We start from the raw sequence: 15,826 nt of genomic DNA on the forward strand, positions 1-15,826 counted from the left end.
CACTGAGATCAAAGATGACATTTTGCTGCCCAAACTGAAAAAGCTAACTCGACAAAGAATGGTGATTGAACATGTATTTTCTGTTCAGTCTAGGAGCATGTCATTTAATACATTTGTCTAAAGAAGTATCTTTATTTGTATGAAATCAAAACTGTTAGGCTAGTAGTAACTTTTGCGTGTGTCTTTGATAATTTTCACAGAGAGTCTTGTCATCAATTCCTCATTTGAAAGCCAAATGTTAAAAGAATCATGAATGATCTTAGTGTAGGCTGATTTGAGTGATGGTACCCATAGGGATTAGACTGGAAGGATGTAAACCTGATGGTTTAAACAAGCTGAATTAATACCAGCATAAATGGTCGTCCGGATAGGTGTAACAGTAATGGTATTATTTCACCAGTCTGTATTTTATTTTATTGCTCTGTACTGTCAGGCGTGGTAATATCTCCTGAGTAGTTACCTAAAAAATCGGATAATAAAATGGAAACCCTCAAATTTGAAATTAATTAGATCAATTGATTTGTTAATTAATTCTTTGTGACTAATTCTCAAAAGCAGTTCTGAAGGCAAAACCTATTATACTATTCATATGATGGGAGAAATATTATTTTGCATGTTTATTCCAGCAACATTTTAAAAAGGAACTCAAAATGAAAATGAATGACATCATATGTGCTAATACTGCAAGTTCTTATTAACGCATTCCCAGTTCCCATCTATTCTGACCAACAAGAAGTAGACAATCTTGATCTTGAGCCCATCTGTGCCTAAGCCTGTGGGAACTCAGTTAAAGAAGTAACATCCGAATAAAGTAAACTCTGCAAAAGGTTGGGTTTATCTTTAAAGGATTCTTTTAAATTTGCAATATTACACTGGTGCAAAACCAGATTTCTTTGGCAATGAGGCTGTTGCATTTCATTTTTAGAAATGATGTACATCATTGCTCTTCCTGGTTAATGAGGCAGTGTTTGTGTAATGTTCCATCCAAATCTTTGCCAGATATTCAAATCTATGTCTAGAGAGAAAATTTATGAAAGTATTCACTATAAGCCAGACATCAGCTGTCAAACACTGCTCTGAATTGTCAGTCGACACTGACCATGTGTCCATTCATCTGTTAATTAGAAACACCAGCAGTACTTTAAGCAGATGCTCTTATTTTATTTGGAACGGGGGTTTTCAGTATTGGCCTCTTGTTGTTTTGTCGCTGCAGGCTTTTTGGAAGCAGACCCATTGACTGTGTGGTCATACAGCAGAATAGCGGATCCATACAAATATCCTCTTGTTTCAATGGAGACTATTGGTGATCATGTTAAAAAGTAGCATTCTGTTCTAATGATTCATTTGAATCTTTAAAGGATACAGTAGCATATTTTGCGGCTGCTGTGAACAGTCATGGGATTGTTCTTTCCTCAAATGAAGACAACTTTTGTAACTTGTGCATGGCTAGTGTGCAGAGCTTATGGGGGCTGAACAATCCTGGTGTCTGGCATCCAATTCCATTTTTAGGAGTTCCACCATTTTATAAACCCAAATTCACCCTACTATTTTGTCTGCAAACTGCTTGGTTGGGCCTATTGTGTAGTTTCTGTTCAAGTGTATCATCGAGCGAGGGCAGAAGGGTAAGTATGAAGCCAAGAGTGCAAATTAGTAGTGGGTAAATTTTAATCTTTCTACTAATTTCTTATACCCATTAAGCCCATTGGAATCACTGTTGAAATAAAAATAAAATTCACTAACTTTTTTTATATAGAGCTGCATATATTTCATTTATAGGCAGCCATGCTCAGGGACAAAGACAAACAAAAAAAAAAAAGGCCTGTGTGAATAACCCCAGCACAGTGAAGACCACTTCATTTAATCGCTCCAGTTTTTTTCTTTCATTTTGCATTTCATGTTTTATTTTATTTTTTTCTTCATACTTTCCCACTTTCTTAATTTTTTTTCCATTTTTTCTTCTTCAATACTCCCAAGAGAGATTTTCTAACTGCTAGGCCAGAAGCCAGTGGAATCGCAGCCAACCGTCCAGAAGCCCCTCTCTGGCAGGCCTTGCTGAACTGGATGTTCTCATTTACAACCCTTTGGCTGGCAACTGAAGATCAGGTACCCAGAGGTCAACCCACCAGCATTTTGTAAATTGTAGAGTGGGCATTGGACAGTCTGGGGCAGTAAGGGGAGAGGCTCGTTTTCCTAGGTCCCAGGTCGACGGTTGAAACTCAAATGTTTTAATACCGCCGCTTTATCCTTGGCAGAGTTTACAGAATGGAGTACACACGGCAGACGCCTCGCTCAGCCCTGTGTTAAAATTCCATCCGGGCCCATGTTATGTCCCAGGTCTCTTGATTCGCATTTGCTAATGAGACTCCTGTCTGAATCGGGTGGGCACCTCAGCTGCTTGCCGCAAACAGGGCTAAACTAGCAATGGGGCAGAAATTGAGTGGCAAATTAAGCTGTTTTTATTTTAAATCCCATTCTATTCTGTTCCCACCAGGCAATGGATATTCAAATTTAATGCCCTTTTTGTTGGCTTAATTTCTTTTTTTCCATAGCTGTCCCTCTGTTTCTGAATGATGTACCTGCAGTGACTTCCTTCAATTTAACTCGGTGTGGAACGTAAAATATAGATTTCTATGTACCATCAAATATTTGGTTCTCTGTGATGTGCTTAAAAATGATCAATATAAATCGCCGTTTATGTTGAAAGAATTCTGAATCTGATGTTTTGACTGACTGGAAGTATGAATTGATGTAGCGATCTGTAGTGTATTACTGGTGTCAATTGTAAGATGTATGAAATCATAGCCAGATCCATTGAAAGTTCTAGTTGCAGCAAAATAATGAGTTAAATAGCACATCTGCTCATGTTGCACTGCAAGCAAATTCATGTAGAAAAACTTCCAGTCGTGGAAATATTTGAAGTAAATAGGTTTCCCATTTATTTAAATTGTTTTAGATTTGATTACTTGGAAGTACTTTCTCTAATTGTACTCATTGCTTCTCTCAGATGCAGCTGTTGGATACATTCCCAGTAGAAGGAGGCCAGAAGGACCCCAAGCAGCGCTATATTCCTTTCCTACCAGGTACAGTAACACATACTGTTAGTTTTCTTTCTGTGTCTTACTCCCAGTAGGTCCATATTTTTTAGGCCCTAAAGGCAGAGCTGGCAGAAGTTTGTCTGCAATTTACTTTGTGGCATTAGTGCTATGATAGATGTTAACAGGTCTTTTTTATTCATTAATTGAATGGGGACATTGCTGGCAAAGTCAGCATTTATTGATCATCCATAATTTCCCTTGAGATAGTGGTAGTGAGCTGTCTTCTTGGACTGCAGTAATGAGTTTGGTGAAGACATTTTGCAATGTTGCTAAGAGTGGGCTTTGGCTGAGCAACAATGAAAGTACAGTGACATATTGCCATGCCAGTGTGGTATGTGACTTTTGAGGGGAGCTTGCAAGTGCTTGTGCTCTTGTGGTTGGAGGTTTGGAAGGCGCTTTCAAAAAGCCTTAACCTGGGTGCTGCAGTGCATCTTGTAGATGGTACACACTGCAGTCGTGGCTGAGGGAGTGAATGCTGAAGGTGGTGGGTAGGGTGCCCTAAGTGCTATTGGAGCTGCACTTATTTAGGCAGGTGGAGAATTCCATCGCACACCTGACCAGTGCCTTGTCAATGTCAATGATGGACAGGCTTTGGAAAGTCGGGAGGTGAGGCACAGAATAGCCAACGTCTGACCTCTTCTATCTACTGTATGCCTATGGTTGATCAGTCCGAGGATGCTCATGATGGGAACTTGCCAATAGTTATTCCATTGAATATCAAGGAGAGGTGATTATACTTTCTCTGTTGGAGATGATCTTTACTTGGCATTTGCCTGCGTGTTGTCCAGGTCTTGGCTTCATGCAGGCACAGGGGTTTAAGTATCTGGTACTGAATATTGTGCAATCATCAGAAAACATCGCCACGGGACTTCCGGGTGCGGCGATGACCAGCTAAGTCGCACGTTTCGGCACCTCCCATTTTAACGGACTTTTGGGCTCTTATCGGGAGCCCCAACGGCAATTTTCGAAGGCTAAACCCACTGTGAGGCGACATAGAAGGGAGTCCCCCCGGATGTGAATGGACAGAAGAGATAATAGTGGCCAGATTGCGGAGGATCCTCTGGAGCAGCGGCAAAGAAGGGAAGTGTGAAGCAAGATGGCGGCGGAGGGAGGCCAGTTGGTATGGGGCCTGGAACAGCAGGAGTTCCTCCGGCGATGTGTGGAGGAGCTCAAGAAGGAGGTGCTGCCGAAGCTGCAGGCGATTGAGGGGTTAAAGGAGGCGCAGAAGACCCAAGAGATGGAGCTCCGTGGAGTGAAGGCAAAAGCTGCCGAAAATGAGGACGGGATACAGGGCTTGGTGGTGAAGACGGAGATGCACGAGGCACTGCATAAGAGGTGTATGGAGAGACTGGAAGCCCTGGAAAATAGCTCGAGGAGGAAGAACTTAATCTTGGGTCTTCCCGAAGTGGCAGAGGGAGCGGACGTTGGGGCGTATGTGAGCACGATGCTCCATACCTTAATGGGAGCTGAGGCCCCAACGGGCCCCCTGGAAGTGGAGGGAGCGTATCGAGTCCTCGTGAGAAGACCAAAGGCAGGAGAAATACCTCGAGCAATAGTGGTGAGGTTCCACCGCTACACGGACAGGGAGATGGTCCTGAGATGGGCGAAAAGGCACGGAGCAGCAGGTGGGAGAAAGCGGTGATCCGCGTGTATCAGGATTGGAGTGCGGAGATGGCGAGAAGGAGGGCGAGTTTCAGTCGGGCCAAGGCGGTGCTCCACAAGAGGAAAGTGAAGTTCGGAATGTTGCAGCCGGCAAGACTGTGGGTTACACACCAGGGTAAACACCACTACTTCGAGACGGCAGAAGAGGCATGGAAATTTATTGAAGAGGAGAAGTTGGACTAGATTGGAGAAAGAGTGTTTGAAATGAAGTAGTGAGGTGGTGGCAAGGGACTGTGAATCAGATGGGGGAAAATTTTCTTTCCCCTCGAAGGGGGGACACACACTAAGAAATGTGGGCGCTGGTGGGGAAGGGGAGGGGGAAGGAGAGAGGGAGCTGCGCCATCAGGGGCGGGGCCGAGATGGCAGCGCGGGCTTTGTTCCCGCGCTATGGAAATTGTGGCGGGAAAAGGGGGCGCAGGAAGGAGGGGGCCTCACATAATGGGAGGCTAAGGATAAACGGGGGAAGCCGAGGTCAGCCAGAGTTTGCTGACTTCCGGAAGCAATATGTGGGGAGAAACTAAGCTAGAGAGGGATCTAGCTGGGGGGGGGGGGGGGGGTTGACTGGGTTGCTGCTGCTAAGGGGAAGGGGAGCTGTTACGGGATAGGATGGTCGGGACGGGACGGTGCCGTCGGGGGATAAGTGGGTGCGTGGGAACCGGGTGAGGAGCTGGTCTAAAAAAGGGGATGGCTAGTCGACGAGGGGGGGGGGGGGGGGGGTAAAAGAGCCCCCCCAACCCGGTTGATCACGTAGAACGTGAGAGGGTTGAATGGGCCGATTAAGAGGGCAAGGGTACTTGCGCACCTAAAGAAGCTAAAGGCAGACGTGGTCATGCTTCAGGAGACGCACCTGAAACTGGCGGATCAGGTCAGATTAAGAAAAGGATGGGTGGGACAGGTATTCCACTTGGGCTTGGATGCGAAAAATAGAGGGGTGGCAATACTGGTGGGAAAAAGGGTATTGTTTGAGGCGAATACCATAGTGGCGGACAGTGGGGGTAGATACGTGATGGTGAGTGGCAGATTGCAAGGTGAGGCGGTGGTGCTGGTGAATGTATATGCCCCGAACTGGGATGACGCGAACTTTATGAAGCGTATGTTGGGGCGCATCCCGGACCTGGAGATGGGGAAAGTTGGTAATGGGGGGGGGGGACTTCAACACGGTGCTGGACCCAGGGCTGGACTGGACCAGATCTAGGACCGGGAGGAGGCCGGCAGCGGCCAAGGTGCTTAAGGGCTTTATGGAGCAGATGGGAGGAGTGGATCCCTGGAGATTTACTAGGCCAAGGAGTAAAGAGTTTTCCTTCTTCTCCCATGTCCACAAAGTGTACTCCCGGATAGACGACTTTGTCCTGGGAAGGTGGCAGGAACGGAGTATTCGGCTATAGCCATTTCAGATCATGCCCCACATTGGGTAGATCTGGAAGTAGGAGAGGAAAAGGAACAGCGCCCACTCTGGAGATTAGATATGGGACTGTTGGCGGATGAGGGGGTATGTGTAACGGTGAGGGGATGTATTGAAAGGTACCTAGAGATTAATGATGACGGAGAGGTCCAGGTGGGAGTGGTCTGGGAGGCGCTGAAGGCGGTGGTTAGAGGGGAGCTGATCTCCATAAGGGCCCATAAGGGGAAACAAGAGGGTAAAGAAAGGGAGAGGTTGTTGAGGGAGATTGAGGGTGGATAGGCAATATGCGGAGGCACCAGATGAAGGGCTATGCAGGGAAAGACGGAGATTGCACACGGACTTTGACTTGTTGACCACGGGTAAGGCGGAGGCACAATGGAGGAAGGCACAGGGAGTGCAGTATGAATATGAAGAGAAGGCGAGCCGGCTGCTGGCCCAACAACTTAGGAAGAGGGGGGCGGCGAGAGAGATCGGAGGGGTTAGAGACGAGGAGGGAAAGATGGAACGGGGAGCGGAGAGGGTGAACGGGGTGTTTAAGGTATTTTACGAGAGGCTATATAAGGCTCAACCCCCGGAAGGGAAAGCGGGAATGATGCGTTTCCTAGACCAGCTGGAGTTCCCGAAGGTTGAGGAACAGGAGATGACAGGACTGGGAGCGCAGATTGGGGTGGAGGAGGTGGTAAAAGGAATTGGGAACATGCAGGCAGGGAAGGCCCCGGGACCGGATGGGTTCCCGGTGGAGTTCTATAGGAAATACGTGGACCTGCTGGCCCCACTTCTGACGAGAACCTTTAATGAGGCTAGGGAAAGGGGGACTCTACCCCGACGATGTCGGAGGAGACGATATCGCTGATCCTGAAAAGAGACAAAGACCCGCTGCAGTGCGGGTCATACAGGCCTATTTCCCTCTTGAACGTAGATGCCAAGCTTTTGGCCAAGGTGATGGCGACGAGGATAGAGGTCTGTGTCCCTGGGGTGGTGCATGATGATCAAACGGGGTTTGTTAAGGGGAGGCAATTGAATGCTAATATACGGAGGCTGCTGGGGGTGATGATGATGCCCCCACCGGAGGGGGAGGCGGAGATAGTGGTGGCGATGGTTGCAGAGAAAGGATTTGATAGAGTGGAGTGGGACTACCTGTGGGAAGTACTGAGGAGATTTGGATTTGGAGAGGGGTTCATTAGATGGGTTCAGCTCCTGTACAGGGCCCCGGTGGCAAGTGTGATTACAAATAGGCAACGATCTGACCACTTCCGACTATATAGGGGTACAAGACAGGGATGTCCCCTGTCCCCGTTATGGTTTGCGTTGGCAATTGAGCCACTGGCCATAGCGCTGAGGGGCTCTAGGAAGTGGAGGAGGGTACTTGGAGGAGGAGAAGAGCATCGGGTGTCATTCTACGTGGATGATTTGTTGTTGTATGTCGCGGACCCAGTGGAGGGGATGCCTGAGATAATGCAGACACTCTGGGAGTTTGGAGAACTTTCAAGATATAAATTGAATATGGGGAAGAGTGAACTGTTTGTGATGCACCCCGGGGAACAGGGCAGGGTAATAGACTATTTACCGTTGAGGAGGGTAACAAGGGATTTCCGGTATTTAGGGATCCAGGTGGCCAGGAACTGGGGAACCTTGCATAAGCTTAACTTGGCACGACTGGTAGTGCAGATGGAAGAGGACTTTAGGAGGTGGGACATGGCGCCCCTGTCATTGGCGGGCAGGGTGCAGGCGGTTAAAATGGTGGTCCTTCCGAGGTTTCTTTTTGTGTTCCAGTGCCTCCCTGTACTGATTACAAAGGCCTGTTTTAAGAAGGTGGACAAGAGTATTATGAGCTTTGTGTGGGCTGGAAAGACCCCAAGAGTAAAGAGGGGGTTCCTGCAGCGCAGTAGGGACAGAGGGGGACTGGCACTGCCGAGTCGAAGTGATTATTATTGGGCCGCCAACGTGTCAATGATATGTAAGTGGATGAGGGAAGGGGAAGGAGCGGTGTGGAAAAGACTGGAGATGGCGTCCTGTAGGGGAACTAGCCTAAAAGCACTGGCGACAGCGCCGTTACCGTTCTCCCCGAAAAAATACACCACAAACCCAGTGGTGATGGCAACTCTGAAAATTTGGGGGCAGTGGAGACGACATAAGGGAGCGACGGGTGCCTCAGTGGGGTCCCCGATAAGGAACAACCATAGGTTCGTCCCGGGAAGGATAGATGGGGGATTTAAATCTTGGCAGCGAGCAGGAATTGCGAAATTGAAGGACTTGTTCTTAGACGGGACATTCGCATGTCTGGGAGCACTGACAGAAAAATATGGGTTGCCATCTGGGAATGCATTTCGCTATATGCAAGTGAGGGCATTTGTGAGGCAACAGGTGAGGGAATTTCCGCAGCTCCCGGCGCAAGAGATCCAGGACAAAGTGATTTTGGGGACATGGGTGGGTGATGGTAGGGTGTCAGATATATATAGGGAAATGAGAGACGAGGGGGAGACGATGGTAGAGGAGCTGAAGGGAAAATGGGAGGAGGAGCTGGGGGAAGAGATTGAGGAGGGGTTGTGGGCAGATGCCCTAAGTAGGGTAAACTCTTTGTCCTCGTGTGCCAGGCTCAGCCTGATACAATTCAAGGTTCTACACAGGGCGCATATGACTGGAGCAAGGCTGAGTAGATTTTATGGAGTGGAGGATAGGTGCGGGAGATGCGCGGGAAGCCCGGCGAACCACACCCACATGTTTTGGTCATGTCCGGTATTGCATGGGTTCTGGGTGGGTGTGGCAAAAGTGATTTCAAAGGTGGTGGGGGTCCGGGTCGAACAAGGCTGGGGGTTGGCTGTATTTGGGGTTGCAGATGAACCGGGAGTGCAGGGGGTGAGAGAAGCCGATGTTTTGGCCTTTGCGTCCCTAGTAGCCCGGCGAAGGATTCTACTTGTGTGGAAAGAAGCTAAACCCCCGGGCGTGGAGGCCTGGATAAACGACATGGCAGGGTTCATAAAATTGGAGCGGATAAAGTACGCACTAAGAGGTTCGGCTCAAGGGTTCACCAGGCGGTGGCAACCATTCCTCGACTATCTCGCAGAGCGATAAGGGTAAATGGGAAAGGTAGCAGCAGCAACCCAGGGGGGGGGGGGGGGGGGAGGGTTCATTTGGGTCCTCAGGGGTTTTATGTGTGTGTTTATATATATATATATATAAGTTATTTATATTAGATGTTACGAAGTTACTATTTTAGTTACTATTTCTGTTGTTTCTTATTTTGTTGTTGGCAGTTAGCATATTATTCATTTAAAAAACGATCAATGTATATATTATTACAAAGTTGTAAAATGGGAAATTTTTGTTTGATCGAAAAACTTTAAAATATATTTTTTAAAAAAACATCGCCACTTCTGACTTTGAGAGAAGGTTGATCACTGGTGAAGCAGCTGAAGGTGGTCGGGCCTGAAACACCATTCTGAGAAACACATGCAGTAATTTCCTCGACTTCAGATAGTTCATTATTTTATTTCTTCATGGGATGTAGGTGTTGTTGGGTGTTGTCGGTTGAGGCCAGCATTTATTGCCCACCCCTGAGGGCTAGAGTCGACCACATTTCTGTAGGCTAGACCAGCTAAGGACAGCAGATTTCCTTTCCTAAAGGACATTAGTGAGCCAGATAGGTTTTTATGTCTATCTACGATGGTTTCAAGGTTATTATTAGACCTCTAATTCCAGATTTTTATCGAATTCAAATTTCACCATCTGCCATGGTGATATTCGAACTCTGGTCCCGAAAGCATTTCCGTGGGTCTCTAGATTACTAGTCCAGTGACAATACCACTACGCCACTGCCTCCCCATGCACCTCCAGTAACCATAACCATCTTCCATTGAGCTAGGTATGACTCTAATCAGTGGAGAGTTCACCCCAACCCAGATTCCTATTGAAAGACTTAAATTTATATTGTATTTTGCATGACCAGGATTTCCCAAAGCATGTTTGAGTCACTAGATGTCTCAATGTTCAACAGCCAGTGAAGTATTTTTGAAATGTTGCCACTGTTATAATGTAGGAAATGTGACAGCCAATTTGTGCACAGCAAATTGGTGACCAGGTGATCTGTTTTTGTGGTGTTGATTGAGGGATGATGTAGAGGAGGGGGTCCAACGTGGCTCACTAGGGGGTTTAAGCTCAATAAAATGAGGTACCAACCTGATGAAGCTAAACCTAGAACTACATATATGCAAACCGCAAAAGCATCATATTATGCATCTGGGGCTGGTTTAGCATAGTGGGCTAAATCGCTGGCTTGTAATGAAGAACATAGCTAGCAGCGCGGGTTCAATTCCCATACCAGCCCCTCAGAACAGGTGCTGGAATGTGGCGACTAGTGGCTTTTCACAGTAACTTCATTGAAGTCTACTTGTGACAATAAGTTTATTATTATTATTTTAAATTGTGAGAAATGGAACAAAACAATTTAAATTGGGTTTTTTACACTTCCAATGACCTTTTGCCATTATATCGGGGGGTGGGGGGAGGGGGGGGGAGATGGTGGCATCGTCTCTGGAGTAGTAATCCGGAGGCCGAGGCTAATGCCCAGGGAACCCAAATTCAAATCCCACCATTTTACCTGGTGGAATTTAAAATCAATTAATAAAATTGAAAGCTAGTTTCATCATCGTTTTTTTAAAAAAACAAAACAATTTTTTCCTGTCTGATTCTCTGATGGAAGAAAATCTGCTATCCTTACCTGGACTGGCCTACTAATGAATCCAGACATACAGCAATGTGGTCGACTCTTAATTGTCGCCTGAAATGACTTAACAAGCCACTCCGTTCAAGGACAATCGGGGATAACAAATGCTTGTGTGGCCTGCGATGCCAACGTCCCATGAAAAGAACAAAAAAACAACTTGCCCTGTTTACCATGGGCAGTGTTATCCCGTAGATGTCGACCGTGTCCAAATTTGAAATCTTGCTGATCTTTTTGCCCTTCGCCCTTTCAAACATAATGTTGAACTCAAACCACACCTGAAATGGGTGTACCCAAATCTATATTTAAGTTTAAAATTCTCCATTTGAAACCGGTCTTTATGACCTGCTTGTCTACTCTACATTCTATCACTTCACTACTGCTGCCTACACATGACTCCCACTACAATCTTAAAACATTTTCTATTAATTGTAGCCAAGTGTTCTCTGCTGCCTCTTGTCATATTATCTCTTATAGTAGTTTCATCCTTACTTAGAAATGCTACTCATGTTCCCCCCCACCCCTGCACACACCAGATTCTCCATCCTTCCAATGCACATTATAGTCTAAATAGTAACTTTCTGGCAAAACCAAAGGAGCAATGTTTGATATGTGCACAAATATTTTACTTTCAGGATTGAGCAATAATCTATTAAAGTGCTCCCCCTGTAATGGTTGGTTGCTGACTTTGACTAGGAGGTTATAATTACTGGTGAGATAAATAATGTAAGTGTAAGGAGGTTTTATTTTCCACGTTCAACAGCTGTTTGATTACCACATTTGAAATTTGCCTGCTGATTCTGTTTGTTTTAAAGAAGTAACTGATTGTGAAATGGAGTCAGCAGCATAGCAATTGTGTAGTAAGCGTCTGGGCATTGTATGCTGTTTGATGCAGTGTATGGAGAGGAATTCTAGCCAGGAGATCTTGTGTCTAAGAAGCCCGAGGTCTGTGCAGTGCTTTGACATAGTGTGTGATGTGTTGAGACTGGAATTGATTGATGCTCTGACCTTGTTGTCTCTGTTTAGGACCAGGAATGTGACAATGCTGAAATGGGGGAAAAGCAAAGAGTTGTTTATTTTGTGGTGCCTTATTTGAAAGTTTAGCTTTCAATCTCTCTTTAGACCACCTGATGCTTTGCCTGTCTCATAATTTTTGAATTTTATTCTCCATTCCCTCTGCCTGTAGCTGCATCATCTCCCGGAAGGCTTGCGATCCACGTCACCATTATTCTGCAAGTTAAAAAGAAGGGGTGGGATTCTCCGTCCCGCCGCACCCATTTTCTTGTGCAGTGTGCCACTGCTGGCAGCGGGATCCTCCGTCCCGCCAGCCGGCCAATGGGGTTTCCCATTGTGGGCACCCCCACGCTGGGAAATCCATGGGCGTGAGCGCACTGCCGGCGAAATGGAGAATCCAGCCCATGAGCTTTGTTGGACCTCCATTTGCAGCTAAACATCCACAACACAGGTTGTGTTCTGACCTTGGTGAAAATATGCAGCTTCCAAAGGGGACACCATCATCATGCAATTCTTGTTAACCCAAAGCTTAGTTGCTTAAAGTTCCAAAATCTGTGCATGTGTCTTGTCAAAAGAAAAGCTTAAAAGTAAAGACAAATGTCAAATTATTTTCCTTTTGGTTATCTGACTGGTCGTTTAATTGCAGAATCAGAAACGTATGCGATAAAAGACTGAAAATCAGATATAAAAACAAAAAATGCTGGAAAAGCTCAGCAGGTCTGGCAGCATCTGTGGAGTGGTAAATAAAGTTTACAGGGGGTGGGCCTAGGTAGAGTGCTCTTTCGGAGGGTTGAATGGCCTCTTTCTGCACTGCAGGGATTCTGTTGAAAGTTGACGTTTCGGGTCTGCATGTCTTCAGAGTTCGAGACTGAGAAATGTGTTGGACGTTTCACTGTTGAAGAGGGGGTGGAGTAGGTCAGTAACAATCAAACTCTGGGTCATGACGCATGGGTGCGGTGCGGGCAGGTTTCAGGCGAGTCGCGGCGCAATCAATCGTGGCATTCCCGATTGCAGGAGGAACGCCAAAACAGCCGCAACCGACTTTTAAAAATGCCAGCCACAACGGACTTTTGAGATTGACGGCCATCGGTGCATGCGTGCCGGATCAAGCCGTGCGCCTGCTCGTCCTGACTTCAGCGCACTGTCCTGGGCCAGTTTTGTTTTCGGCAAATGACGGAGTTCTCCCACTGGAAGGGGTGGCAGAGAGCAGGTCACGCTGACATCACCTGTTCTGGGTGCGAGAGAGATTCTTCCATTTTGCAGCTGCCGGCAGTGCTGGTGTGAACTCCAGGGCATCTGGTGAACCACCCACGGACATGAACCTGAAAACAAGAAAAAAGCTGCATAAAGATGATTACCTGAGGTGTGGGTCTATAAATTGTGCCACTGCAAATCAGGATTCAAAGTTCATGTGTGATCTATACAGGGAAGCACTGGTAAATGAAAGTTTAAAACCCTCAACACTTCAAATACATGGTGAGTTTGAGGACAAACTCTTAATTTTCTTCAATGGATGCAGTGAATTCTTAAATCATCAGCTGAAGACATTATCAGAAATGTAACATTGAATAACAAAGCAAGTGAGATTGTGAGGACCAAGCAGGCTCACCTGTCACATTAAAGATAAGTGAAAATGGTGCGTCGCGAAGGTCAGCTGGCATGGGACCCGAAGAATGGCCGGTTGGTAAAAATTTTTGATAAACACTGGAGTACACAGAGCAAAGTAGCAAGTCAATGATAGGCGTGCGAGATTGGAAAAATAGGTTTAAGGCACAAAACCAAGGAAGTATTGATGCCAGTGTTGAACTAACGGTGCTAATGGTGGCAAGAAATAAGACAGCAGAACAAAGGTCAGCGCTCTGTGAAAGCGAACTGTAAGAACGTGACAGAAGGCCCTTACTTTATATTATAAAAATGTATGTGATTGTACAGCAGATTGCACCACAATTTCCATCTATATTTTTCCTGGTGATTTCTGGAGTTCAGGAGACAATCTGGATGCGAGTCTTTTTTTTCCATCTTCCAACCGCAGCATATACACAAACTGGAAGTAGTATTGAAATTCAGTGAACCTTCATATGAATGGGGAAGCAGTTTGATGTTGGTGTTAACAGTCCATTCAATGACTTCAGTTGACGTACTGTGAATGGTTGTGATGCAATCAAGAATGGAGACCTCTGGGCAGAAGTTCAGTATATGGGTAATGCTCTGGCTTGACTGGTCACAGTTACAATTTGTTCAGTTCCACTGGTGGCGCAAATGGCTAAATTTTGCCTGGCCCATCCTCGAGCAGTTAAGTGTTGTCCACGTTTTTCACCGATGGTTGAAACCTGGGGCGTCACCACTTTGGTCAGCCACCAGGCTGCAGTTGGTGGTGTTTGCAGTCAACCAGGAGGTGTGCGATCGAGAGATGGGGTTGGCGTCAGTTTGCAAGTGTGGAATGCATTCCTGTTGGCATGACAGGATTCCAGAATAGTGTTCAAATCATCTTTTCAGGTTCTGTAAATGTTAAGACTACCATACGGGGACGACTACTAAACCACGAGTGATAACTCTGACCAATAGGTATCTTTCATGTCAAACAAACTTTAATTTAAACACAATCAATCATATTAGCCATATCAGCTTTCCAATTGACAGTTACAACAGTTCTTAAATTTGTATAAACTTCACAATCTACACCTACACTGGATATATCAATTAAGCAACCAAATACAGTTCTAATGCCATGATTAAATAAAGTTAACAATCAAGGTTACTTGCTTCTCTGTGCAGACCTTTGGAGAGAGACCCTTTCAGGAACAACCTGACGAGCCTTGTCAGACTCAAATCTATCAAACTACTGACAGACCTGGCTCCTCCCATTAATTACATCGTCTGTATCGCAAGCATAAGGCATTCTCCAGTCTCCTCCCTCTAAGATGTCCATTACCTGCTTAGCCAGGATTAAACACATCCCTCATAAATTATCTGCACCCTAGGGGTCCTCCAAAATCAAAACAAAGTTCTATTAGCCATCTATCTGTAAACAAGTAAATGGTTAAAATCAATGTTGCCCTCACCTGTATGACCCTTTAATTACAGGTTTAGCAGACATATGCCTGAATGTATTTGGACCCAGGGTTTCTAATAACGTTGCTACAAAAAAATATAATATATAACAATTTCCTACGTTCATCACAGTCAATGGAAGTGCTTTGTTAGCTGTCAGCCGATTCTTTGGAGGAGAATGTTTTCCCTTGTGGATGTCAGGAAGTTCAATGTGTGCTAGCAGAGGAAGACACTAAAACTGTGTTCATCTCAACATTCCAGAAATAAACTTCATGACTTTTGAAAGGTGGATATCTATCACGTTTGAATAGCAACTCTTACGCCAGGTTGAACAGCAATACTGCGATTATGGGCTGTTCCAGGGTGAATGAAGTAGTGCGTAGTTTTGACTCTGTTGCCCCAGGTGGTACCAGCCAGTTTCTGCAAGAGATCCGTTTTTGTTTTGACCACTAATTGCATTCCACCCTTATCCTTTCCTGAAAACTACAGCTGATTCACTTGACTTCTCAAACCTTTAGCCACCAAGTTTGTTTTCCTGGATTTCCCTGTTGGACCCAGGAAGGTGAATGGAAAAAGACCCCAATAGCATCAAGTCCCTTGATGAACAACATGTCCTAAGATGTCAGGAAACAGCAGGTACCTTAGAATTCATGCACGGAAAAGGTGTGGAAACTCCCATGTCTACTGGAAGCAGCAGAATAACAACTGGACCAGTGGCCCAAAATCAACGTTGAACCCATTGCTTCACAGCTCATTGTAAACTCAAAGGACAGTCAGCAGGGAAGATCACCAGATAGTAAAGAGCAGCACTGTTGCAATCTCTCCAGATTGTCGGAGAGAAGACCGCCTTCTCAAGCCCTTGCAGACGAGGAATAGGGGCAG

The 15,826-nt window shown here is 45.9% G+C and overlaps 1 protein-coding gene across 3 annotated transcripts in view; it reads left to right on the forward strand.

The window, feature by feature from the left end:
* Positions 1-15,826, forward strand: part of sh3pxd2b (SH3 and PX domains 2B) — a 386,931-nt gene that overhangs the window by 93,807 nt on the left and 277,298 nt on the right. For all 3 annotated transcript variants that reach the window (XM_072512130.1, XM_072512131.1, XM_072512132.1), the window contains one exon: positions 3,005-3,080. In XM_072512130.1, the coding sequence (XP_072368231.1) occupies positions 3,005-3,080 (76 nt within the window). The remainder of the gene's footprint in view (positions 1-3,004; positions 3,081-15,826) is intronic.

Source organism: Scyliorhinus torazame, chromosome 7 (assembly GCF_047496885.1).
Source record: "Scyliorhinus torazame isolate Kashiwa2021f chromosome 7, sScyTor2.1, whole genome shotgun sequence".
Lineage (NCBI taxonomy): Eukaryota > Metazoa > Chordata > Chondrichthyes > Carcharhiniformes > Scyliorhinidae > Scyliorhinus > Scyliorhinus torazame.